Raw genomic sequence first — 26162 nt, forward strand, 5'->3', positions numbered from 1 at the left:
TCTTGCTATTAGCAAACACATGCTGGATCTTGAGGCATTGTGCTAACTGAACAGTCTGACAGAGAAAGACAAGTGATGAGGATGTACAGTACAGCATGGTGATACTAGTTAATAATACAGGGTGAGAGGCCTGACCTGTGCGGGCGCAGAGGACACAGCGTCAACATGAAACACTAAGATGGCCAGTTTGAAACTGGGCTTGCCCAGTCAAGGCACATACGAGGAACAATCAACTATGAGTTGATGCTTCTCAGTGCCCCACCGTCACTCTCTAATATCAATAAATAAAATCTTAAAAAAAAATAATACAGGGTGGTTCAAAAATAGGTTAACAGTGTGAGTACGCGAAATGCAGGGTTGGTTCTTGTATTATTATTTAGTAATTACCGTATTTTCCCATGTATAACATGCCCCCATGTATAAGACGCACCTTAATTTGAAAAAAAAAAATGTATTATATAAAGTTATTGAACTCAAGTTTTATTCATCATAAATTTCATACAGCTCTTCACCACTGTCAAAACTCCCATCCATTACCTTGTCCTCATCTGTGTCTGATGAGACAAATCACTGTCTTCAACAATGAGAGCAAAAACAAGCACAAAAAAGCGGGAAATGCAAGTACTGGATCTACAACTACTGTATAAGACACACCCAGTTTTTAGACCCCAAATTTTGGGGGAAAATGGTGTGTCTTATACATGGGGAAATACGGTGCTGTATTATTTTCCATACAACTGTAAGCCAACTTTTGCCCCACCCTATACTGTACAGCATAGTTAAAAAGTTGCTAGGAGAGCCTGACCTGTGGTGGCGCAGTGGATAAAGCGTCGACCTGGAAATGCTGAGGTCGCCAGTTCGAAACCCTGGGCTTGCCTGGTCAAGGCACATATGGGAGTTGATGCTTCCAGTTCCTCCCCCCTCCTCTTTCTCTGTCTCTCTCTCCTCTCTTTCCCTCTCTGTCTCTTTTTCTCCCTCTCTCTCTCCTCTCTAAAAATGAATAAATAAAATTTAAAAAAAAAGTTGCTAGGAGAGTAAATTTTCAAAGTTCTCATCACAAAAAATTAAAAACTTTGTAACTATGCGTGGTGAGACGGTAACTAGATTCACTGTGGTGATCAATTTGCAATACAGTATAAACAAATATGGAACCATTACGTTGAACACCTGAAATTAATAATGTTATATGTCACCTATACCTTAATTAAAAACAAAAGCAATCATCCCAAGTGGCTCTTCCGGTCTGGAGAGGCTGCATGCTGGGCCCTGTGGTCTGGGTTACCGGTGGAGGCGAAAGGAGGGAGGTGTCGGTGACCGGAGATACCCTGAGCGTGCTGTCATTCTCTGAGCAAACTGAGTGACTGCTGTTTGTGGGGACACTGGCCATCATGAGCAGGGCTATACAGATGTAGTTAAAAACAGACTTACCATGCAACGACTTCATGCCCAAGGTGTAGGAAGGCCTCCGCAGTGGGAGAGACTTGGGGAGAGAAGGGTACGTGCTACTGAAGAGGACGTCGTTGGGCAGGGCCTGGTCTAGGAGCGAAGCCCTGGAGGTGAAGAAGTGCTCCCTCTGGCTGCTGTAAATGCTCTCATCAGACAGCGTCCTGTGCAAGGCCCGCCTCGAGGTGGGCGTGGTAGGGAAAGGAGACTGAGGCGAGGAGAGCGCGTGGAACTGAAAAACAGGGCCAGGACAATGGGAATGGGGGGTCAGTTGTCTGGGTCACACATCCAGACGCGGGCTGGGGGGAGTGAGTGGGTCCACAAAATCATTGCTCGTGGACACACTCTGTCAAATCCTCGTGCCCAACACCTCTGTCCACATCCTTAGAGCCAAGATGAGAGTTCCTGGTCATCATATCCTCACAGCCCAGCACACTGCCTATCAGTGCTCTGTGTATCTTTCATCTGTATATTAAGTATTATCTTTCATCAGTACTGTGTCATGGTTAAGAACAGCTCGAGGCTCAGACAAATGTGGTCTGTTTTTGAATCCTGTGTCATTAACCAAATCATCTTAATTTCTTTGAGACCAATTCCTTGTCTGTGAAATGGAAGCACACATAGCACCTCCGGATTAGTAGGAGGTTAAAGAAACACTAGTCTAGATCCTGATGCATATGTCAGTGACACTACGAAACAATGTCTTAGCCCCTGGGGCAGAGCCACCGATGGAGCCAGGAAGGATTCCTCAGATGCCTGTCAAATGACAACGTGTTTGCTGGGCAACAAGAACATTTGATCATCACAATGTATTAACTCAAATAATAGGTGCCTCTTGATAAACATTACTATAATTATATTTAATGAGCTTTGGCAATAATTTATTTTTTGAGACAGATTTCTATTCATGAAATGAAATCAGGGAAACCATCCTTATAAATGACAAATATTTATACGGTTATAGAAAAATGACACGAGTTCCAGATAGCTGTATCTCTTATTGATGTCTTCTGCCTTTGTGACCAGATTTGATTTTACTTGAGATTTTTCTGCCAAGAGCAACCTCCTGAGAATCCCATTCACTGAGAAATAACAACAGACACTTTAACAATATTTAAATAGCCAGCATCCTGGAAAGCCAACAGCATATTTGGTTCATTAACAATAAAGCTATATTTATTCAGTTCCTCCTAGACTCCCGTTCACCTTGGCAGGAAGAACAGTGCGAGGAAGGTGAAGATGTGTGTAGGAGGGCTGAGTCACTGCTGGCAAAAGCCCCCTGTAAGACTTTCCATGACACCGGAGGGGCAGAGAGACAAATCACACAGCAATGGCTCCCTTCAGAGTGCTGCGGGTTAATCAAGCCAACATTACCCACAATGTGGTGTGCACAGTTGCTGCATAAATATTAAAAAAAAAAAGTATTCATCAAAGGCATTGTGAATGAGGCTCAGGTGTAGCCAACTGTGTAAAATTGTGCTCACTTTAAAAAATTCATGATGAGCTAAAACCCAAGGTACACAGGTGCTTGCCTAGAAAACTAAGCTATGATAAATGCTTTCTGAGTCTTTAAGTGGAGGGAATGTCGTATGGAAATAATGGCTTCTCTTCTTACTCTACAGAAGAGTGGGCATTAGAGAGATTAAGTGCCTTGCCAATTGTAATTAAGAACAACAAACCAGGCCCCTGCCTTCCATCTGCCAGGCCCAGGACCATCACACGGGCGTCTGCCTACCAAGTCAGGTCTGACTCTCTAGTCACACCCTGCTGTCCACCTTTCACAGCACCTCTGGGCTCTGCAGAGGGATTTCCTTCTGCAGTGAGGATTCCCACCCTGGTGTTTTTATAGGAGAGGAATTTTCCACCAATTCTGGCTTCAGCCTCTTTGGGAAATATTAATCTACTTCATCTCAGTAAACAGCTGCCTTCAAGAGGCCCTCTGAGCAGTGTGCGTTACTAAACGTTATAAAACCCTGCAGAAAAGGGAGGGAGGCAGAGTAGGAGGTGGAAGGAAGCCATCTGCCTCGACGCTCGCTGCCCACTGAAAAGGAGCAGCACCTAGTCCTGTCCTGGCTCGCAGCAGGGGTCCTCACCCCAGCCCTCCTCAGTTCCAGTCTTAAAGGTGTGCACACTCCTCCGGTTCCTGTAAGCGCCCTCTCCCTTCACGTGCAGGTCAGACCAGAGGTGGCAAAATGTTCCCGTCCAGGGCTGCCAGACGCTGGGAGAGAACCACACAGAGCTGGTGGTCGACAGGGAAGGGATCCGAGAGACCATCAGGCCAGGGGGTTTCACACTGTACTGCACGGAGCCCTAAGGGTTCATCATGGCATCGCTGCGCAGGGGGGGAGGCCCATGACATCCACCCCTCCCACCACAGAAACACTGCTTTCTCACTTCTGCATATTGGGCTTCCAGGTATAACTTTATTCAGAAAAAGGGTTTTTGAGCTTTAAAGTCGATTGGGCACCAATGATCTACTCTGGTCGTCTTTTTCAAAGCCAAGGAACAAGGCCCAGAGAGGCGGCCCCTTGACCCAGGTCAGTCTCCCCTTCTCTCACTTTCCCAGCCCTCCCGGCTGTCACCGCACTTGCAATGAACAGCTATCAGACCTTCCTGAACACTGGGCTGCAGGAGCCTCTCCCTTTGGTCTACACCTGAGAGTGTGGGCAGGAAAACAGAACTCCTGGCTTGCACAACTGTCTGTTCACTTGCCACTCTATGGATCCCTCATGGAAAATAAGGGCATCCCATCTCTGCCTGCCATGGAGGTTACAGCTCTGCCATTTTCCTGAAAGCCAGCGCTCTGCGGCCTCTGCATGTGGCCTGCAGCCACCTCCTCTGAGCCCACCTGCCCAGCACGACACTGCCAGATGTCGGCCTCGCACTTTGCTGGCAAGTGGGCCTGGGCGCGACCCTGTCATTTGATGGTTTCTCATAGGTAGCGCTTGCTGGCCAGTAAAGCCAACGTGGTATGAGTGGGTTCCAAGTCTCACAGCCTGAAGCTGGTACCCGAGCCCGAGGCAGTGGCTAGGAGCCGTGAGCCAGGTGTGACCTGGAAGACTTTTCAAGGACATGCTGGCCTTACGGACATGGCAAAGTCACAGTTGCCACAATAAATCTCAGAAGACACACGGAGCCATGGGGCCGAACTCATCTGAAACCAAACCAAAGAGGCTAAAACTGGAGAGAAAACAGGCCGTTTCCAGCTCCTGCTTGCAGTCTTTCCTCAGTAAGTTTCACCAGCAGAAGCATTCTCTTTGCAGAGGGTCCGACAGTAATATAACCACACAAAGAATGTGCACCCCTGTTTCAAAGAAGAATGTTAAAGTAATTCATTTTGGAAATAAAGATGAGACCTAAAATCATGGCGAAGCAGACATTTGCTTTCAACTATTTCCATTGCACGAGAACAAAAGTGTTAGGCTTGCCCCTTTCCAAAAATGTTGAACCAAGGATTGGAGAAAAGATTCTTATCACGGCAAGTTTTATTTTCCTCTAAATCAAAGGAAAACTGTGGAATAATTTTTATTTTTAAGCTGGTCCTGAAACACTGTAATACACCTCTCTGGGTTTTGATGGATAAAGAAGGAAATTTCAAGTACTATCTTTTGCGAGGTTGCTAAGGAAACCATTCGTACCCTGGGTGATGAGTCAGAACTGCTAAGCACTGGCTTATAGAACAGAAATTACAGAAATCAAGAACACCAAGTCTTTAAAATGATTTATGATCTTAAATGTTTGTGTTAATAAATCATTTCTTTCACAAAACTACAGAATGGTTGTTGGAGAACATTTCAGTTCTGCGAGTGTTGATTTTAAGTTTAGGAGGTATAGGAGGTACACCTGACCCACCTGGAGGAAAATGCTCACGTGTGCGCATGCAGAATGGTGCTGAGAAAGCCGGAATGGGACAGGACCACACGGCTCCCCCAGAGGGCACACGTCCTTGCATTCTGATCACAATTGGAGGGTGGTGAGTAGTTAACAGTCTAGCTTCCATTTTCAGTCGGTTCTCAATATTACTAAATTAAGCTTGCTAGTCACTTCAAACAGACTGTAAATCATTTAACTACAAAACTAGTGAACAGAACACATCAAAGTTTATTGCCATGACCTTCCTGGGGGTGGACACCTGTCTCCTGGGACCACCTGATACGACTGCAGACAGAAGTGCCTTACACTCCCACTCAACACACACCTGCTCCGGGTCCTGGAGTGTGAGACTGCACACCTCAGAGGACAAGGGCGAAGAGCCTGAGGTAGGCTGCAGGGCTCCTCCATGCTGAAGTGAGCGGAACCGCCCTTCCACGTGGCAATGCAAAGCTGTGGCCACTGACACACAGACCTAGTCTCAGAGCAGGTGCTCGGGACCTGGCGGGGAGGGAGGCCAGGTTCTAGAGGAGGCAGTTGCAGTCTGGACTGCTGAGACATGACGGAGAGAAGGCTTAAGAGCCTGGAAAGTTCTGAAGGTTGGTGTGCAGACTTAGTTTGTGGGGCCGAGGAGCACACATGGTGTGGCCTGGATGTCCGCCCGGCCAGGTCAGGCACGGAGCACTGTGGGCGCACGAGGCAGGGGCTACTGTGTGAGAAGGGGAACCCTCTGACAGCAGGCACAAAGGCCCTCACGGAGAGATTTCTGTCTGACAAGGGGCCCACAGACACCCTGCAGAGCTCTGAGGAGCAATGGCATTGGAGTTATAATGTTCAAGAAAGAGGGTCACATGTGCACTGTGAGTAGGGTATGCTGGAAGAAGAAAGAGCCATGGGGAAGGGAGGGGCAGGTGAATATAAACCCAGACTAAAGAGATGTGGCTGCAGGCACAGAACACCCGGACAACGCTGTGAACCAATTATCGCAGCAAATGTTGGGTGATGGTGGGAAGTGGGTTCCAGTGAGGTGCCGCGAACCCCACTTCCTGGAGGGTGTGACTGCGGTGAGCAGCTCCGTCTCATCTGACCCCCCTCTAACTATTTACCCCAAGCTCTGTCCTGTACCTTAAAGTTCTTCTGGGACTCTGGAGTTGGGCTTTCAAGGTCAATGAGTTTCTTGAGATCCTCCTCAATGGTGGACTTGGCGGCTGGCTTAGGAGATGCTCGGAGGTCCCTGGTTGAGGCCCGCAGCCTGGTGTGGGCTATCTCATTACCATCACTCTGATGACGCCTGGAATAAAAGGAGAGAGAGGGTGGGCACTAAGTCAGTAAGGTTGACTGAAGGGCACCATGGGCTCTGAAGGACATAAGAAGTAGAGAAATGTTACAGGAGAGAAACGGGAATTACTTCTGTTTCAATTACATTAGGAGATACTCAGATAAATTCTTGTTAAAGAAACAAAATGAATTTGAAGCACAAAATAAAATGTCTGATGGAAAAAAATCACTCTTTCACAGGAAACAATTAGCTCTGCTAATAAAAGACCACAGGGTATGAATCCCAAATGCAATCTTTGTACAGACAAAAACAAAATAATTGAATGAATCATCTATTCTTTTCTTTTCTTTCTGTACTACTTTGTAAAAAGTCCTTTCTATTCAGTCCTTTATATACACAGTCACTTACTTTCTAATACTCACTCTGGTGCCGCCTGGCCCAGTAAAGAATTAAATAGGAAGGCTGTGATTAATATCATTAAAGGGACATGGGTGCTTTCTTTCTGCACCAGAGGGCTGATTATTCTGAAGTTCCTTCTTCAGACATACCACAGTCCCCCCTAATCCAAGGTTCTGCTTTCTATAAGTTACATTTACCCATAGTCAACCGTAATCCAAAAGTATTAAATGTAAGAATGCAGAAATAAACAATTCTTACATTTTAAAGTGTGTGCCATTCTGAGTAGCGTGACTGAAACCTGGTACCTTCCTGCCCAGGACGTGAATCATCCCTTTGCCCAGCACATCCACACGTGTATATACTACCCACTCACTAGCCACTTAGTAGCTGTCCTGGTTATCAGATCAGTTACCACATTCACAGAACTGATTACACTATATTGTTATAATCGTTCTATTTTATTATAGGTTATTGTTAATCTCTTACTGTACCTAATTTAAAAATCAAACTACCAAAGGTATGTATGTATAGGAAAAAAAATCTGCAGTAAAAGGTCCAGCTGTCTCAATGGCTGTCTGTCTTGCCTTCCTCAGAACTAGGGGTCGTGGGGACACTGCCCAGTTATTATCCGCCGTTTCAGGCATCCACTGGGGATTATGGAACGTAACCCCTCTGGATAAGGGGGAACAAGTGTATTATTTCCCAGAAATCTAAGATTCTCAAATCTGAATATATTGCAATACATCTTATTTAAGGAATGAAGTGGAGAAATAACTTAAGACAAGTTACACTTAGAAAAAATAATCATCACGCCCCTACCAAACCAGTTCTTCCTGACCTCCCAGCCTGGCCACCTCAGTTGTAGAAAGTTGCCCCAAACTTTTCTGTCCTCTGCCATGTTAAAAGCAAACCACAGCCCTGGCCGGTTGGCTCAGCGGTAGAGTGTCGGCCTAGCGTGCGGAGGACCCGGGTTCGATTCCCGGCCAGGGCACACAGGAGAAGCGCCCATTTGCTTCTCCACCCCTCCGCCGCGCTTTCCTCTCTGTCTCTCTCTTCCCCTCCCGCAGCCAAGGCTCCATTGGAGCAAAGATGGCCCGGGTGCTGGGGATGGCTCTGTGGCCTCTGCCTCAGGCACTAGAGTGGCTCTGGTCGCAACATGGCGATGCCCAGGATGGGCAGAGCATCGCCCCCTGGTGGGCAGAACGTCGCCCCATGGTGGGCGTGCCGGGTGGATCCCGGTCGGGCGCATGCAGGAGTCTGTCTGACTGTCTCTCCCTGTTTCCAGCTTCAGAAAAATGGAAGAAAAAAAAAAAAAAAAAAAAGCAAACCACCAACTGAGAGAAGCAAAAGAATGCTTACTTTCTCGTGTCCATAAATCCCACGGAGTTGATGGTTCCTTCAGGTTTTTTCCACCCGATCAGGTACTTGCTAGTAGCACCCTGGCGAGGGTAGAAAGTCCTTGGACCGGAGGAGGAGGAGGATGACGAGGAGAAGGAAGGGGCAAGCTGAGAGGAGGTGGCAGGATGCAGCTCTTCTTTAGGTGAACTTCTGGCACTGGTGAAGACGACGGGGCTGGCAGAGTGCCGGGAGCTCATGGTACTGAGGAGAAGCAGGATACAGACAGAATGACCCATGACTGCATGTCAGCGTCCAGGGTCATCACGTCACTTACAAACGTGTCACCCAGAGTAGGGGTTATGGCCGGGTTAAAGAACAATGAATAGTAATTAAAATACTAATGGGGATGGCTGGCAGCCTTCCTTGCTTTCTTACTATAATTTAAATGCCTGCTGTCAAAGTGAAAGATGGTCAAGGGGCTCAGTCTGCACTTTACATTAAAAAGTAAAACTAGTTGAGGCTGTCAGGGCCACTGTGACACATACTGGCAGCACTTACTTTGTCAGAGTGACGTCTACAGGGGGCAAGTGATGGGAAACCTCAGTAAAAGGTCCAGCGGTCTCAGTGGCTGTCTGTCTTGCCTTCCTCAGAATTAGGGGCCATGGGGACACTGCCCAGGTCCAAGCCAAGAACAGGAGAGGAGACAGGGTGAGGCATCCAGCGTTCCATCCACACACTCACGTCCAAGGTCACAGGGGGACACAGCGTCCCATCCACACATTCACATCCAAGGGGGACACTGAGGTCCCCTTTACCCATGGCATCTGGCAGTAATATTGACTCTCTAAAAAGCTCTTCCTCAGAATGAGTTATCTTACACTACACACGAAAATCAACTCAACATGGATTAAAGACAAGTATAAGATCTGAAACTATAAAACTCCCAGAAGAAAACATAGGAGTAAGTCCCTTGACTTCAGTCTTGGCAATAATTTTTTTGGATTTGACACCAAAAGCAAAGGCAACAAAGCAATAAACAAGTGGGACTACATTGATTTAAAAAGCTGCTTATAGCAAAGAAAACCATCAACAGGATAAAAAGGCAACCTACGAAATGAGAGAAAATGTCTGAAAAGAGGTAAATATCCCCCCCATAGAAACATATAGGGAACTCGTACAACTCAAACAGAAAGAAAAACAAATCAATTAAAAAATGGGCAGAAGATCTGAATAGACATTTTTTTTTCCAAAGACATACAGATGGCCAATAGGTACATGAAAATGCTCAAAATCACTAATCATCAGGGAAATGCAAATCAAAACCATAGAAAGGTATCATCTCCTACCTGCTAGAAGGGCTATTATCAAAAAGAGAAGAAATAACAAGTATGGGCATGGATGTAGAGAAAAGGGAACCCTTGTGCACTGTTGGTGGGATTTTAAATTGGTGAGACCATTGTGGAAAACAGTAAGGAGGTTCCTCAAAAAATAAAAAATAGAACTATCACATGATCCAGCAATTCCACTTCTGGGTTTTTATCCAAAGAAAACAAAAATATGCTAAGTGAAACAAATCAAAGAAAAATACTGTATAATTTCACTTATACATGTAATCTATAAACAGAACAAAACAAAAACAAAAAACTCTCTTAGAAACAGAAAGCAGATCGGGGTTGCCGGAGGGGGGGGGGTTAGGGGTGAAGCAGGTGACGGTGGAAAAAAGTATGAACTCCAGTTGTAAGATAAAGAATGCCCAACATGTGACTATGAGTAAAAGATAAAAAACTACTCAGCATAGCCCTGGCCGGTTGGCTCAGTGGTAGAGCGTCGGCCTGACGTGCAGAAGTCCCAGGTTCGATTCCCAGCCAGGGCACACAGGAGAAGCGCCCATCTGCTTCTCCACCCATCCCCCTCTCCTTCCTCTCTGTCTCTCTCTTCCCCTCCCCCAGCGAGGCTCCATAGGAGCAAAGATGGCCTGGGTGCTGGGGATGGCTCCTTGGCCTCTGCCCCAGGCGCTAGAGTGGCTCTGGTCCCGACAGAGCGATCCCCCGGAGGGGCAGAGCGTCGCCCCCTGGTGGGCGTGCTGGGTGGATCCCAGTCGGGCGCATGCGGGAGTCTGTCTGTCTATCCCCGTTTCCAGCTTCAGAAAAATACAAAACAAAACAAAACAAAAAAAACCCAAACTACTCAGCATCAATGTATTTTACACTTTGGTTAAAGATCATAAAAGTCTATAGGACTTAAGGAGGCTACTCTTTACACTTTTAAAACCAGAGAGGCAGAATACGAGGGGCGAGAGTTTAATTGCAGGACTTCCACACTTCCAGTGATCTCACAGGATCTGGGTTCACACTGCTTGAGCCCTACTGAGTTCCCCATGGCAGGCAGAGACCAAAGACAGCAGACTCTTACTCTGCCAGACTTTGTCTATGGGACCTCTCTGTACCACCTGTGCAACTTTTCTGTAAATCAGAAGCTATTCTAAAGTAAAATAAAAACTAAGAAAAAATACCCAAAACCAAAACAAAAAGAAAGAAAAAAATAAACAAAAAACCCAAACCCTAATAGTCCTGAGATAACCCATGTAGGTGAAAATTAATCTTAAATCCCCACCTTAGACCTAAAAATAAAATTTCCAGCTGGATTGTGTATTTAAATGTAAATCTAAAGATCCTGGACTATAACGTGGAAGAACATTTTTATGATAGAATCAGAGATTCTTTTTTTTTTAAATTAATTAATTTATTTATTTTTAACAGAGACAGAGAGAGAGTCAGAGAGAGGGATAGACAGGGACAGACAGACAGGAACGGAGAGATGAGAAGCATCAATCATTAGTTTTTCGTTGTGCATTGCGACACCTTAGTTGTTCACTGATTGCTTTTTCATATGTGCCGTGGGCCTTCAGCAACCCCTTGCTCGAGCCAGCAACCTTGGGTCCAAGTTGGTGAGCTTTTTGCTCAAACCAGATGAGCCCACGTTCAAGCTGGCGACCTCGGGGTCTCGAACCCGGGTCCTCGGCATCCCAGTCTGACGCTCTATCCACTGCGCCACTGCCTGGTCAGGCAGAATCAGAAATTCTTTAATGGTATCATAGAGAATGGGATTGAACCCCATTAAAAAAACTTCTATTCATCTATTGATAAAGAATAGAATATATGTAAAATATATATCCAACTATGGACTCCTATCCAGAATATACAACTCCTAACTAAGACAACCCAGGAAAACTATGAGCAGAGATGAAAAGAAATTTCACAAAAGAGGGTATCTAAAAAATACATACATAAACAAACACCAGTGCTCAGTATCATTGTTTATCAAGAAAATGCAAATTAAAACCACAAGGAGGAACCACTACACACCCACCAGCATGACCAAAACTAGATTTACAATATTAAGTGCTAGAAAGAATGTGAATCATTAGAACTCTTTTTTTTTTTTTCATTTTTCCGAAGCTGGAAATGGGGAGGCAGTCAGACAGACTCCCGCATGCGCCCGACTGGGATCCACCTGGCATGCCCACCAGGGGGCGATGCCTGCCCATCTGGGGCGTCGCTCTGTTGAGTCCAGAGCCATTCTAGTGCCTGAGGCAGAGGCCACAGAGTCATCCCCAGCGCCCGGCTGTCTTTGCTCCAATGGAGCCTCGCTGCGGGAGGGGAAGAGAGAGACAGAGAGGAAGGAGAGGGGGAGGGGTGGAGAAGCAGATGGGCGTCTCTCCTTTGTGCCCTGGCCGGGAATCGTCATTAGAACTCTTTTTTTTTTTTTTTTTTTCATTTTTCTGAAGCTGGAAACAGGGAGAGACAGTCAGACAGACTCCCGCATGCGCCCGACCGGGATCCACCGGCACGCCCACCAGGGGCGACGCTCTGCCCACCAGGGGGCGATGCTCTGCCCACCCTGGGCATCACCATGTTGCGACCAGAGCCACTCTAGCGCCTGAGGCAGAGGCCACAGAGCCATCCCCAGCGCCCGGGCCATCTTTGCTCCAATGGAGCCTTGGCTGCGGGAGGGGAAGAGAGAGACAGAGAGGAAAGTGCGGCGGAGGGGTGGAGAAGCAAATGGGCGCTTCTCCTGTGTGCCCTGGCTGGGAATCGAACCCGGGTCCTCTGCACGCTAGGCCGACGCTCTACCGCTGAGCCAGCCGGCCAGGGCTTCATTAGAATTCTTATACCTGGTTGGTGGGAGTGTTACCTGTTACCACCACTTCAGCAAACTGGCTCACAATCTCTGCTAAAGTTGACTGTGTGTGTGTGTACTATGATTTAGCACATACACCCAAAGAAAGTCATATACATTGTATACCAAAGGACATGTACAAGAATCTGTAATATCCCCAAACTGGAAACACTCAAAAAGTTCAACAGTTGAGTGGATAAATGAGTTGTGGTGTTTTCCCACAATGCAATGAAACTACAGCAATGAAAATAAACTAATGGTACCTGCCGCGCACGGATGAATCTCACCAGCATAACATTGATGTAAAGACACTAGACACAATAAAACATATGGTGTGATTCCATTTATATAAAGCCCCAACACAGAGAACATGAGTCTAAGATTTTAGGATCCAGGGCTGTGTTTACCTGGGCAGCAGGTGGGAGGGACTGGGGAGGACTGGGGGAGGGAGGGTGTCTGGATGTTGGTAATGCTCCCGTTCTTGATCTGGGTAGTGATTACATGGGTATGTTCACATTGTGCAAACTCATCGTGATGTACACTCATGATCCGGGCCTTTCTCAGTGTGCATGTAGTACTTTAATGAAAACACACCCACAAAGATAAAGCAGAAGGAGCTCAAGGGGAAGGAAAAACCCCTCACAGTTATCTCTAACATAAAAAAGCAATGCAATCTCATTGAGTTCTTACCTCTTGGTAACAAATTATCCCGTTTGGCTTTAAAATTAAGAAAAGAGAATGCAAAACTCTTGCATAAGTTCTGTACGTTAGATCAGTAAGAACAAAATGAGAGTATGTTTCTGTTACAGAAAGAGACTGAACGGGGAGAGGTGAACCAGAAGTAGAGAAAGCAGGGACAGAGACAGACAGGCTCACAGAGTAACAGCAGACACACAGATGAACAGCCACATGAAGTAACACCGGGAGAAGCTTCTGAAACGGTACAAGCCAGCGCAGCCTTGGGGATAATTTAAAACTTGAGGAGCTTGTGGCTATTTGTTAGTTACTTAGCAACAAGATCTAATCTCTGCAGACTTTTTTCACCCGATGTATCTACCCCACACACTTTTATAACGCAGACATGGGGATGTGTCAAGCCTCAACCGCAGTTACTGTCTGAAGCAGATGTCAGTAAGCTGAAATGCAGTGAATCAGGAGCTAACATACACATCTCTCAGCTGGGAAAACTGTGTGCTTGCTTTAGCTGCCTTGGTTAGTATCCACAAGTGCAAGTGTGTTAGAATTACTAGAGCTGGATCTCATACTTTATTTTACTTATTTATTATTTTGAGAGAGAGGAAGGATGGGGGGAAAGTGGGAGAGAGAGAGAGCATCAACTCCTTGTTCCACTTTGTTGCGCACCCACTGATTGCTTCTCATATGTGCCCTGACAGGGCTCGAACTGGTAACCTCGGGGTCGAGCCTGTGTCTTCGGGATCAAACCAGTGACCTCAATGCTCAGTGCCTGATGCTCTATTCACTGCATCACTGGCCGGCGCTGGTCCTCACAACTTAAAGAAATGTTAAAATAGAAATGGAAAGGCCTGACCAGGTGGTGGTACAGTGGATAGAGCATTGGACTGGGACACAGAGGACCCAGGTTCAAAACCTCGAGGTTGCCAGCTTGAGCACAGGATCATAGACATGACCCCATGGTCACTGGCTTGAGCTCAAAGATCACTGGCTTGAACCCAAAGTTGCTGGCTTGGGTTGCTGAACCCAACGGGTCATTTGCTCTGCTGTAGCCTCCCCTGCCCCCCTCCGTCAAGGCACATATGAGGAAGCAATCAATGAACAACTTAGGAATTGCAACGAAGAATTGATGTTTCTCATCTCTCTCCCTTCCTGTCTACTCCTGTAGGTAGGTAGGTAGGTAGGAAGGAAGAAAGGAAGAAAGGAAGGAAGGAAGGAAGGAAGGGCCCCACCTGAGGTTCTGATTCTGATTCGGGGGCTGGGTGGGTTAGAGGGCCATGAGAATCTGCACTTCAAGGCATACCCAGCTGAGATGTGATCCCTGACTCACTCTGAAACCACTGTACTAGAGGCACATTTGAATTGCCCATGTTTTATCTTTCTCAGTAACAAATATATTGACATGATAGTGTCAGTATTCAAAACTCTGAGGTTTTCAAAGCTTAAATGTTTGGTCAGAGCAGAAATTATTAGCCATGAGAATAAAAAGTATATTTGCATCCTCTCTTAATTTACAAATCATTCCTCCATGTTTTACAGAATAGCTATGCTGGTTTCAGCCAAATGTACACGTTGCATAAGAGGGAAAGTTACAGAAAAGGCGCAGAAATGGCAAAGGAGAGAGCAGCATAATAGTATACATGGTTTTTGGAACACTTTCCTTCCTGTCTGGATTTAATTACCAACATTACTTCTCTGAGAGGCAGTTACGTTTTTGTACTAGATTATAAACTCTTTGAAGACAGGAATTTACCCTTGTATATCTAACGATGCTAGAATACAGTAGACTCCCAGTAAAGTATTTGTTGAACAAAGAATATCTTTTTAGCACTAACGTAGCCCACTACATATTTAACTTCTTTATCTGGTTCATAGTCTGTCTCCCTGTTTAAATGTAAGCTCCATGAGGGCTGAAATTTTTGTTGTCTTTCTCACTACTATACTCCATGCCTAGACTAGTCCCTGGCCAGAATAGGTACAGAATATTTGATGAAAGAAACTGTTCAAAGAAATGATAAACTGCCTGACTAGGCGATGGCACAATGGATAGAGAATTGGACTGGGACACAGAGGACCCAGGTTTGAAACCTTGAGGTTGATAGCATGAGCAAGGGGTCACTTGCTCTGCTGTAGCCCCTCTGTCAAGGCATATATGAGAAAATAATCAGTGAACAACTAAAGTGGCACAACGAAGAATTGATGCTTTTCATCTTTCTCCCTATCTGTCCCTCTGTGTGTGTGTGTGTGTGTCTCTCTCTCTCTCTCTCTCACACACACACAGAAATGATATATAAATTAGCCACCTATTTTAAATGTAAGGAAGAGTTATGCATGAAGATAGCCTATTTTATTCATACTGTATTTAAAACTGATGTTGCTTCATTTTTATTGCAAGAAAGTGACTGTTATACTTCTGTTTGCAAGTGTATTCTTAACAGGATAACTGCTTAAATAAGACCACAAGCCCTAATAATCAGGTTTATCTGTGAACATGACAGCTGACAGCAGCTCCCAGGCGAGAAATGCCAGCACACTTCTGATCACTAACAGGTATAACTAAGAGAGCCCTACTTAACAATGGATTAGACTCGGGAACGAAGGTAAAAACAAATGAATAATTCATTAATGTCTATAACTCATGCAGGAAGGTGAGCAATTTGGTATATTCTTGGTTTCAGTAGGGAATGGCTTCATGAGGGTCACCTGGAAGCTTTCAAAACACACATTCTTGGGCCCTGATCCCAGAGTGTCACAGAGACAATGACTTCTCAGAGACCACGTGGTGTGCGCCAGGGGACCAAGGGGAGACCGCCTCACGATCCCCATACAGGTTTCATGGGACGGCCCTGATCCCCAATCCTTGCGGGTATTTACTGATCACACAGAATAGAAGCAGGGACAAGAACAAGGAAGTCAGGAAGGGCAACTTCTTTAGCGCAGATTAAAGGGCAAGCAAAGTAGTTCAAATGTCCCCACCTATTGATTCATCAGAACTGCATTCCCTATTGTGCTGAGTCAGTACTTTTGTCAGTAAAGTCACGGTGGCTTTTGCCTCAGGGCACTGGACTCGGTCCCTGCTCCATGTTCCTATTCAGGGCCTCTGCACCAGAGGTTTTAATTTAATCAACCTGGGGAGGCACCCGGGCTGTGTATTTTGTCAGCCTCTCCCCGAAGTGTGCACACCAACTGAGAACTATTCCTTAAATCCACTGAATTACTCATACTGTGACCACAAAATCCTACTTCCTTCGGTCAAGATCAGGAAGGTGACGTCACGGGAGCAGTGCACCTGCAGGTGTTGATGTCAATGAAGATTCCCTGGACACAGCAGATCTTCTAGAGCCCTAGATATCTCTGGATTAACAAACTCTCAAAGGACTCCCCTGTCCCTAGAGTTGAAGTCCTATTGCACAAGCCCCTCAAGCCTCCCACTTAAACGGGTCGTGTCCTCCTTCCTTCGTGACTCCATCTCCGGCTCAGCTGTGGGTGGGGCTCCTGGAAGCTGCCCAACCTGCTGCCTCTGCACCACCTGGAGGGCAGTGAACCAACACACTTCCCCTCTGAAGTGGCTTTAATGACAGAACTAAAATGAAGTTGTCAGCTTCATATTTTCCAAAGGGAACTGTGTGGCCGGGCTGTTTCATTCTCCTGGAGATTTCATGTTAATTCCATACAGCGCAGTTTTACCCATGGCAAACGAGGTCTTCCTACAGGGGTTGTGTAAGGGAATGAGCCAACAACACAGAATAAAAAGAGAACAGCAGTAGATACGTTACGAGTGACAATAGCAATGTCTGCTCTTTTCTCATTAGATCAAAAGTGAGTTTAACTATGAGAATGGCCAAACTGGAGGAACCACTAAAAAACGAGGATATTTCTGGATTCCATATGCAGAGACTACGAGGTTTACTAGCTTTACATGATATTAACAATAGGGCATTTCCCCTTTCCTAAAAACAGACCAACATTTGATTTGTTTGGTCATTCCACAACATGCATTTTGAAAAGAAGGAGAAGATACACACATACACACGACACCTCACAGAGAAAAAAAAGAGGAGGCAACGAGGTAACAGAATCTGGGGCAGTCTCAATCTGTCCAAACTGCTCATCCTGACCTGATGAAACTGTGATCCCAGTGCACTGCAGCCTGGCCATTTCACGGCCCTAGCACTGGGACACTTTGCAGGAGAGGATGCTAGATGACCCATCTGCAGAAAGGGGTGCCAGTCACGGAAATGCCACTTTACAAGCAGGACATACATCTGTTCGTGGGCCTTGCAAAGGGATTAACCACTCATAACGGGGTACTCTGAATATTCTAAGTCTGAACCCCAAATGCCAAAGCTATGAGGTCCTGGGGACAGCTCTGCATCGCCACAGACACCACCTCCTCCCGGGGGACACATCTGCAGCCATGCTTTGAGCTGCTGACAGCCACTGAAGGAAACACGTGGAGTCACCTGCTATTCAGACATGACACAAAGGGATGGATTTTGGACAGGCGGGGCCTGCTAAGAGTGATATTCTCAGGAAAGAGAGTGCAGCAATTAGTCACCTGCCAAACGGCTACGGCAAAGGCTGGGTGGTGGCCTAATAGCAAGAGGAGGGGAGCTGGTAGGGTTTCCTGTGATTACTTGTACAAATAACAAATAAGCCTTTGGGTGGCAGATAATGTGGAGGATAATGACTGAGGGGGTCTCTGTCCTCCCCCTGTGTTCAGCACTAGCCAAACCTATCCAGTACTGGGCTCTACAATTTAGGAGGGCTTCAGAAGACACTAATTCTAAACGATTAAGGGGAAAAGAAATAAGTGAGGTTGGAATGATTAAGCTGGCAAAAGGGACAGCCTAGTGACTGCTATAAAGAAAACTGTTCATCTACAACAGGGGTAGTTAGCAAGTACAAGAGCATACTAATACATGAAGTACAGGGAAACGAGGCTACACACATGCAGCAGAAGAGGCCTCAGGGGTCATGGTGGACCCCAAGCTGAATGCATCTGCAGTGCTGAGCTACTCAATAGGAAGCTAACAAGATAACTATAAATATTATCATTTTATTAGGCAAAGCTGAGAAGAATATCATGTCCACATGTGGCATCTCAAAAGGATAGAAAGACAAAGAAGGAAAACTGAGAAGTAAAAAAATATGATTATAGGATCAATCACATGAAAGAGGAGTTAAGGGAGACACATATTTGTCAAAGAAAAAAGTAGCTAGTTAACTGCATTAAGGTAGGTGATGGAGGGCTTGGAAATGACAGAAAATGTCCTAAAAGGATATTTACAGTTTGCAATACATTTGATAACTAGTTTTACCCTCAACAAACACATAAAAATAACCATTTAGTAAGCGGCTCAGGTATTATGATGTACCAGCTCAGGGACCAGCAGAGTGGAATAGTATGACTGCCCAAAGGCAACTAACTGCACTGGTCAGCTAGGCTGAGACTTGGACCTGGGCCTCAGGATCCAAATCTACTTTTCCTGCACTTCTCTCTCCACTTGCCTGGAAGTGAAGGGCTGTTACAAAGTTTCTTTCTTTCTTAAAAATTGTTTGCAAATGGGCTCTTGTTGGTACAAATTTCATAATCTTAAGTCTTCAAAATTTTTCATGTTTAGAAAAGATTCAGACCAAAAAGAAAACATTTATTCTTTCTTAGTTGTATATTTAAAAGCTGCAGCTAGAAGAATTTTATAGAGGTAGACACGGGACAAAGTTTTGCAGAGGAAGAGGACTTAAATACTAAAATTACTCAGAAAGGTTGTGAAATCTCTCTTCTTGAGATTACCCACCCGCACCCCCTTTTAAACTGCATTTACTGGGGTACAGGTTTCAGGTGTGCAACTCAGTAAAACCTCATCTGCACACTGCATCTTGCACCCACCGCCCCAAGCAAAGTCTCCCTCTGACCACCTGCCCCAGCCCCCCCTCCCTCTCCCTCTGGCTATCCCCGCATGGTCTGTGTCTTTGTGTCTGATAAATCCTCATCCCCGCGGATGGTTCAAATATGACAAGGAACAGACGGCCCTTTCAGAATCCTCTTGGTCTCATGATTTAATGGCATTTGGAGCATTTGGGCTTTCCATATCAACTGAATACATGAATTAGTTGCTTCACAGAACAAAGTAATGGTAAACTTGGTCAGTGAGTTCCGCAACAAGCAATCTGACATTTGTGGCTTCACAAAGGTCTCATTTTCTCACTGTTCACTTGGAATTTCAATCACAGTGGGTCTGTTTTTTAGTCTTTGAGATTAGCTGGACATCATTAAAGTTTTGGATAAAATAACCACCCACTTCTGTAAGCTAGAAGAAATGAGGGCCAGAGAGTCTAGGACAGACCACCTGTAGTTCTGCTGTACAAAAGCAAACTGAAATAGAATCGTGAATGCGAACTGCATGTGGAACCACAAAGCAGAAATTCCCAAGGAAAAGGCTCTGTAAATGTAAGGCAAGTCGATCCCACCACACTTTGGAGAGAAGTCCTGGGCCCTTCATTTTCGAGGCTGCACTTTCCAATTCTGAATTAGCCCATAAAACTTAGAAAAAAACATCATATTCTTACCTTAAGAAAATATAGATGAGAGGCAAGTAATTGCTAGAAATTTTCTAAAAACTCCAGGAAGAAGAGATTTAAGAGAGAAATGTTAAAAGATAAAGACAATGGAATAGTTTTTAAATGAAGAAGGCAGGTGCATACACAGGGTGCCAGAGAGGGCAGAGAATGAAATTTAACTCCTCTGCCCTGGCCAGAGAGCTCAGTTGGTTAGAAAGTTGCCCTGAAGTACAGAGGTTGCAGGTTCAATCCCTGGTCAGGACCCATATAGGAATAGACTGATGTTCCTGTTTCTTCCTCTCTCTCTCAAATTAATAAAAAACTTTAAAAAGGAAATTTAAGCCCCCAGCTGTAACACACACACAGAGGCACACAGAGCAGCCCAAGACATGCTTTCGTGTGCGTGTAAACTAGACAGAAAGAAGCCCTTCTTTACCTCTCCTCTCAAGAAGTATGCAGTCTTTCTGGCATGAATAGTTAACTTATTAGGTCAGCCAGAAAAAGCTCATTCATGAGACTGAACTGTACTGACAACCGTGGGCAGGCATTTCTCCTGCCCTTTAATCCTCCCTCCAGTGAAGAAAAGTCAGACACTGTCCAACTTATATCCAGATTTGATTGATATTTGCATATAAGCCGCAATAAAGTACCTCTTTATTATATTTTGCAAGTTGTAAAGAAATCTTACATAGAAATAGCTTTACTAAAAATTCTTGCTGTGCAAGGACTTCATATATATGCTCTCCTATACATACCTACACGTGAAAGCACTACAGCTCTCTGCAAATGCTGACTCTTCTATACAGAAAGCTTTGAAACATAATAGAGGTTTTCTAGCAGTGAGGAGTTGGGGATTTCTGCTATTTTTGAAATGGTTTCTCAGTTAGGGGCCTTGAGTCCTCACACGAAGAGTGGGAACACTGAGGAAGAAGTTATTCCTATTGGTTCAGCACAACGAACTGAGCAGCTTCTATTATGCTCACAGTGGCACACGCGATGCAAAGGTGTTCAGGATGCAGATAACGGGTGAGAAGTATTTTTGAACTGGATGGCTGTAAGGACGTACATATGATCACACAGTGGCAGTAACTGGCTACCTGAGGGACCTATGGGCAGCAACGGGCAGAGTGGCTGGCTAATGAGGGTGAGTGTGAAGTGTGGACACTCAGATAGGTCCGGTCAGGGCATTGTAGACTAGATGTGTACCTGCAAGCATGCAGTAGGCTTTTCAGTTTCATCACGTGCATTCCTTAACCTTGTTCCGACATTGGCGACACCAGGTTACCAGGACTACAGCTAAACCAACTAAGGAAGTCTTTGGTCACCCTATAGACTTGCACTGCCTATGGCCAAGTCAAGAACTCTAAGAAAAAAATTGAACCCATTTGGAGAAAGCATATTCAAATTAGAACGATCTTCACCTCTCCTATGCTCACCACAAATCATTTTATCATGTGATCCATTTTAAGACTAGAAAGTGAAGCAGCCATTCCAAAAATAATTAAAACCTCTCCCTAACTTTCCAAGCCTTATAGAAAATACATATTTTTTTGTAGGGAGCAACATCTTAGAGAAATTAATAGACTTTTTAATTGTAGAAAGCTAGAGTGCATGGCTTCTGTTAATGACATTCAAATATAACAACCCTATGTAATTACCAACCTACATTAAGCAGTTTGCATGGGGTGCCACAAAAATACCCCTGCACAATCATCAACAGGGAGACAGGAGGACAGGGGGCAGGAACACCACCCAGGCAGAAATACACAGTGGAACTTAATCACTGTAATTTCGATTTTGTCACCAACTCCCAGGTACAAGCTCTTTTTTTGTGCATTGTCAAGAGATCTCCACATTAATTGCTGTTCCTGTCTTCTGAGGACATAAACACTCTAATTTGCAGTGATTTTCATTCTTCCAGCAATGTGCATTTGGTGGCTAAGTCCTCCTTTCCTCCAGGAGAGGAAGGCTGCTCGAGCTGACTACCAGCTCACTGCCACGATCAAACAGCCTGAAGTCGCGCAGTATCCCGACCACCGGAATCAAAAAACAATGTGACTCAACCTACCAGTGGGTGGGAAGCCCTGCCACCCTCCCTGAAAAGCTACATTCTTCTCTTCTCCGGGTAGTTTGACTTTCAACAGAAGAGTTACTTCTCCATGATGATTTGAATAATTTCTGCATGGTCAGTTTGAAGCAGAAAATTTGGATAATCCTCTAAGGTGCGCAGGCTACCCCAGTCAGCACATTCAGATAACGCAATCTCGGGTGCCTGCTTTTCAGTGGGGACTTTGTGGATCTCCTGGGATTTGTCAGATTGGTTAGATGGTGCAGCTGATGTTTTTTGCTTTGGCTTTGAAGCCCTTTCCAACCTTGCTCCATGCTACTGCCATATCAGGCAAGCCCTCTATCACTGATTTTCTTCTATCCCCAGATTAGACCACAGAATACATTCCCCAGATGGAATATCATTCTTAACAAAGACATCCTCCTTTCAACACAAAGAATTGGAAACCAAAGAAACAAGAGTCCGTCTAAGTTGAGAAACTATTCTGAACTCAAAGATGTTCTGAGTCAGTGCACGGGCTACAGTTCCTGAGACAATGGGGTGTGCCATAAATGGCAAGCGAGTGTCCTAATTCTGTGCCGTGTGACTCTGTATCATATTATTATGGGACTGGATGCCCAGCTCAGACTTTTCCAAATGCTTCCGTAACCCACTTGAGTCACAGACATTCTATCTGCTGCACTGTGGAGGCCTGGTGCTCAATACTGAGCCGGCTCCGCCAGTGTCCTTTCTGTTTGGGGGCCATGTAGTTTCCAGACCTACCACAAAAATGTTTTATTACTGGAAAGTAGGCATGGCAAACAGAAACCAACATATAAAATGCGAGACCAACCTGGAATTTTAAAAGATGGGAAGCTCAAGAATCTTATCAGTAACAATATAGAGGCAATAAGAGAACAGAGTATTTAACTGGTCAAGTTAAATCCAAATTAAGTGGAAGACGTCCTTTCTCATGAAGGTTATCTGGAGTTTGCTGACAGATTTTGTGCCTGGATTCCCATTTAAAAAGTAAAACTAAATTCGGCTTCTCTATAGGGCATCATAAGAAATGAGGCCCAGAGGACAGCAGGGTTAGACGCTGTCACACAAGCTGACCAATGACTGACAACAGAAAAAGGTAAAAGGAGAAACCACCACAAAAATCAACAGACCCCAAAGGTAGCAATGGAGTGTTTCCTCGCCAAAAGGGAGAATCTAGTCATACTCTGGATTTTAGGCTCAAATCAAAAGGAAGACGTAAAAAATGGTCTTTATTTTGTCTATACAAGAATATTTTTGCTCTCGGTTCCTGAGATGAGCATTAGAGAGGAGAGCAGAGAAAGGCCACGTGGAGGAGGCCAGGAGAAGTAGCCAAGATGGTGGAGTGCTGAGTGAGAAGCCAGTTAGCGCAGAGTTTGTGCAGGGAGAAGGAAGGAGATGGGGAACAGAGGTGAATAAGTCTGGTGAGCTAGAAACCTTTGATTCTAGGAAACTCGGATAAGTCAGCTTTGTGAGCACGGAATGAGTGGGTTTTGGAGCCCAGTGTGTGTTTTTACTTGCCTGTCGGGTGCAAGCTAGAATTAAAGATGATGGCCCACCAAAAAAAAAAAAAAAAAAAAAAAAAAAGAAAAAGAATTATTTTGAAAGGTATATAGGATGTCTAATTTTAGCTACAACTTTTCTGTTGTATACCCCCATGCTCAACACTTTACTGTCAGGAGCCAATTAATGAGAAAGATCACCATGTAAACACAGGGTAAGTGATGCCTCGGAAAGACAGGCAGCGTAAAGGGCGTGCTTGGCATCATAAATAATGCCACGTTAGTTTTAGAAAAGCCCAAGAAATACAGTCTTTTCTTCTAATGTCTTCAAAAGACTGTTCCGTTCTACTGCCTCTATCACAAGCTGAAAGACCAAATGACAAAATTCCTCTAATTCTGGTACACAGGAAAATGTTTATGAAGTCAAAGACAGCTTCATGAAAACTAAATCTGTAAACTTTTCTCACAGTTTAAAATAATGCATGAGGACTGGAGGAAGAAAGTATTCTGGTGGCAAATACAAGCGCACAAAGTATGTAATAAAGCTGTCACTGCCTGAGAAAGGCCTTCCCTTCCCCATTGTGAGCCCAGCGCAGTGGCAGGAGGCTGGGGCCGCTTCAGGGTGGGGCTCTGGGGCGGGGCTCTGGGGGCGGGGCTCTAGGGCGGCGCAGTTACCTCGTGTGGGAAGAGGCGTCATTCATGCTGAAGGTGCTGTTCTCCCTGGTCAGAGGGCCGGCGCCGGCCGGGCTCTTGCTGTGGAGGTCCAAGCTCAGGGAGGACTCTGTTTTCCGGTCCATGCCATGGCTCTCTGCCTCCAAAGTCCGATCGACCATGGAGATCACTTCACTGGAACTATGCCACAGGGGTGCCACTTTCTCCTTGCCCGGCCCGGAGCGGGGCGATGACGTGGCCGCCCCTAGGGAGGCTGTGCTGCCGTGGCTGGGGCCATAGGAGGTGGTGTCGATGCCGCTGTCGGCAGAGGTGCCCTGCAGGTAGTTGTAGCTGTTGAGCTCGGACTCTGTGCGGTCACCATCGTACCACTTCTCGTCACTGTGGGCACTCGAAGCGTTGCTGGAGAGGGTGTTGCTGCTGGAGTGGCTCGAGTAGTGGCTGTCAGACTGCAGGGGAAGCGAGACTTACTTATTAACACACAGGTTTTGCTCCTTGAACACCAGGAAAAAAAGATGGCAGAATGACCCTGGGGCATGTGTCTAGTTACGGGTTCTCAGGCACGAACGTTCTATTGATGACAAACCAAAGTGAGCTGGAGGCGCCTGGAAAAACCCACGCAGACATTTCGACGGCAGAGTGCCAGAAATGGTTTCTTCAGAATCCATTTTTCATTATTTGTCTTATGCTAGAGTTGGAATAGTTTTGAGATCATTTCAATCAGAAAAAAATCTAAACTATCATTAATCTTTTACCTTTGGATCTTAAAATTAAAAAAATGATACTTCCAAAAGGCTTAGAATTAGAAAAAACCTACTGTGCTCAGGGGAAATAGAAGGCAGCATGTAAGACTTACTCTTAAAGAGAGCTCCTTTCCCTCACCCCCCACCAGCATCTACTTAGGAGACAGCCTCCTGAGGAGTGCTCACAGCCTCCTGAGGAGTGCTCACAGCCTCCTGAGGAGTGCTCACAGCCTCCTGAGGAGTGCTCACAGCCTCCTGAGGAGTGCTCACAGGTCTGATGTCTACAGAGGTGCCAAGTCAATTAAATGGGGAGGGAGAAGAGTCTTTTCAACAAATGGGGCTGGGACAACTGGATATCCACAAAGAATGAAGCTGGATCAAAGTCGTAGAAGGAAGAGCTAGAGCCATAATACTCTTAGAAGAAAACATAAGTATATGTCTTCATGACCTTGGATTATACAATGATTTCTTAGACAGGACAGCCAAAGCACACACAAAAAAAGAAAAACAGAGATCAACTGGACTTCATCAAAATTAAAAACGTTTATATTCCAAATACCGTAATTTAAAAATGGGCAAAGGATTTAAATGGACATTTCTCCAAAGAAGATACACAAATGGCCAACAAGCACATGGGAAGATAGTCTCTTCAGTCACTAGAGAAATGCAAGTCAAAACCACAACAAGATAAGACTTCACACACTAAGATGGCTGCAATCAAAAGGGTGGACAACCATGATAGCTGGCCCCACTGGTGGGAACGTGAAGTGGGGCAGCTGCCGTGGGGAGACAGTTACAGTGCTACTCTTAGTATCTATTCAAGGGAAATGAAAACGTCTATTCACACAAGAACTTCCACATGAATGTTTACAGCAGCGTTGTTCATAACAGGTAAAAACTAGAAACAACCCAAATGTCCATCAACTGATAAATGGCTCTGGAAATGTGGTATCTATACAATGGAATACTATTCAGTCATACAAAGAAATGAAGTACTGCCACATATTACAACAAACAGAAACCTCGAAACATTATGTGAAAATAAGTGAAAGAAGCCTGTCAGAAAAGGCCACCTATTCTATTCCATTCATATGAAATGTCCAGAATAGACACTTTAACAGAGACAGAAGGCAGCTCAGTGGTTGTTGAGAGCTTGGTGGGGATAAGAAGAGTCACAGTGACTGACTAAGGATACAGGTCTTCTTTTTGGGGTGATACAAATGTTCCAGAGTTAGATCGTGGTGATTGCAGAATTCAATGACTATATTAATAACCACTAAATTGTACACTTCAAATGGGTGAATATTATGATATGTGAATTGTAACTCAATTAATAAAATGAGCAGAGAATCCTTTATACACAGTGGCTTTTATAGAGAGTATTTTATAGTTTATCAAAG

At 45.2% G+C, this 26162-nt stretch overlaps 1 protein-coding gene across 10 annotated transcripts in view; it reads right to left on the reverse strand.

The window, feature by feature from the left end:
* The window catches only part of SIPA1L1 (signal induced proliferation associated 1 like 1), a 381790-nt gene that overhangs the window by 17346 nt on the left and 338282 nt on the right, over window positions 1–26162 (reverse strand). For all 10 annotated transcript variants that reach the window (XM_066275018.1, XM_066275017.1, XM_066275009.1 and 7 more), the window contains 4 exons: window positions 24026–24468; window positions 8351–8590; window positions 6439–6604; window positions 1429–1675 (listed from right to left, as the gene is read on the reverse strand). In XM_066275018.1, coding sequence (XP_066131115.1) covers window positions 1429–1675; window positions 6439–6604; window positions 8351–8590; window positions 24026–24468 — 1096 coding nt within the window. The remainder of the gene's footprint in view (window positions 1–1428; window positions 1676–6438; window positions 6605–8350; window positions 8591–24025; window positions 24469–26162) is intronic.

The sequence above is a fragment of the Saccopteryx bilineata genome, chromosome 4 (genome assembly GCF_036850765.1).
Source record: "Saccopteryx bilineata isolate mSacBil1 chromosome 4, mSacBil1_pri_phased_curated, whole genome shotgun sequence".
In the NCBI taxonomy this organism is placed as follows: domain Eukaryota; kingdom Metazoa; phylum Chordata; class Mammalia; order Chiroptera; family Emballonuridae; genus Saccopteryx; species Saccopteryx bilineata.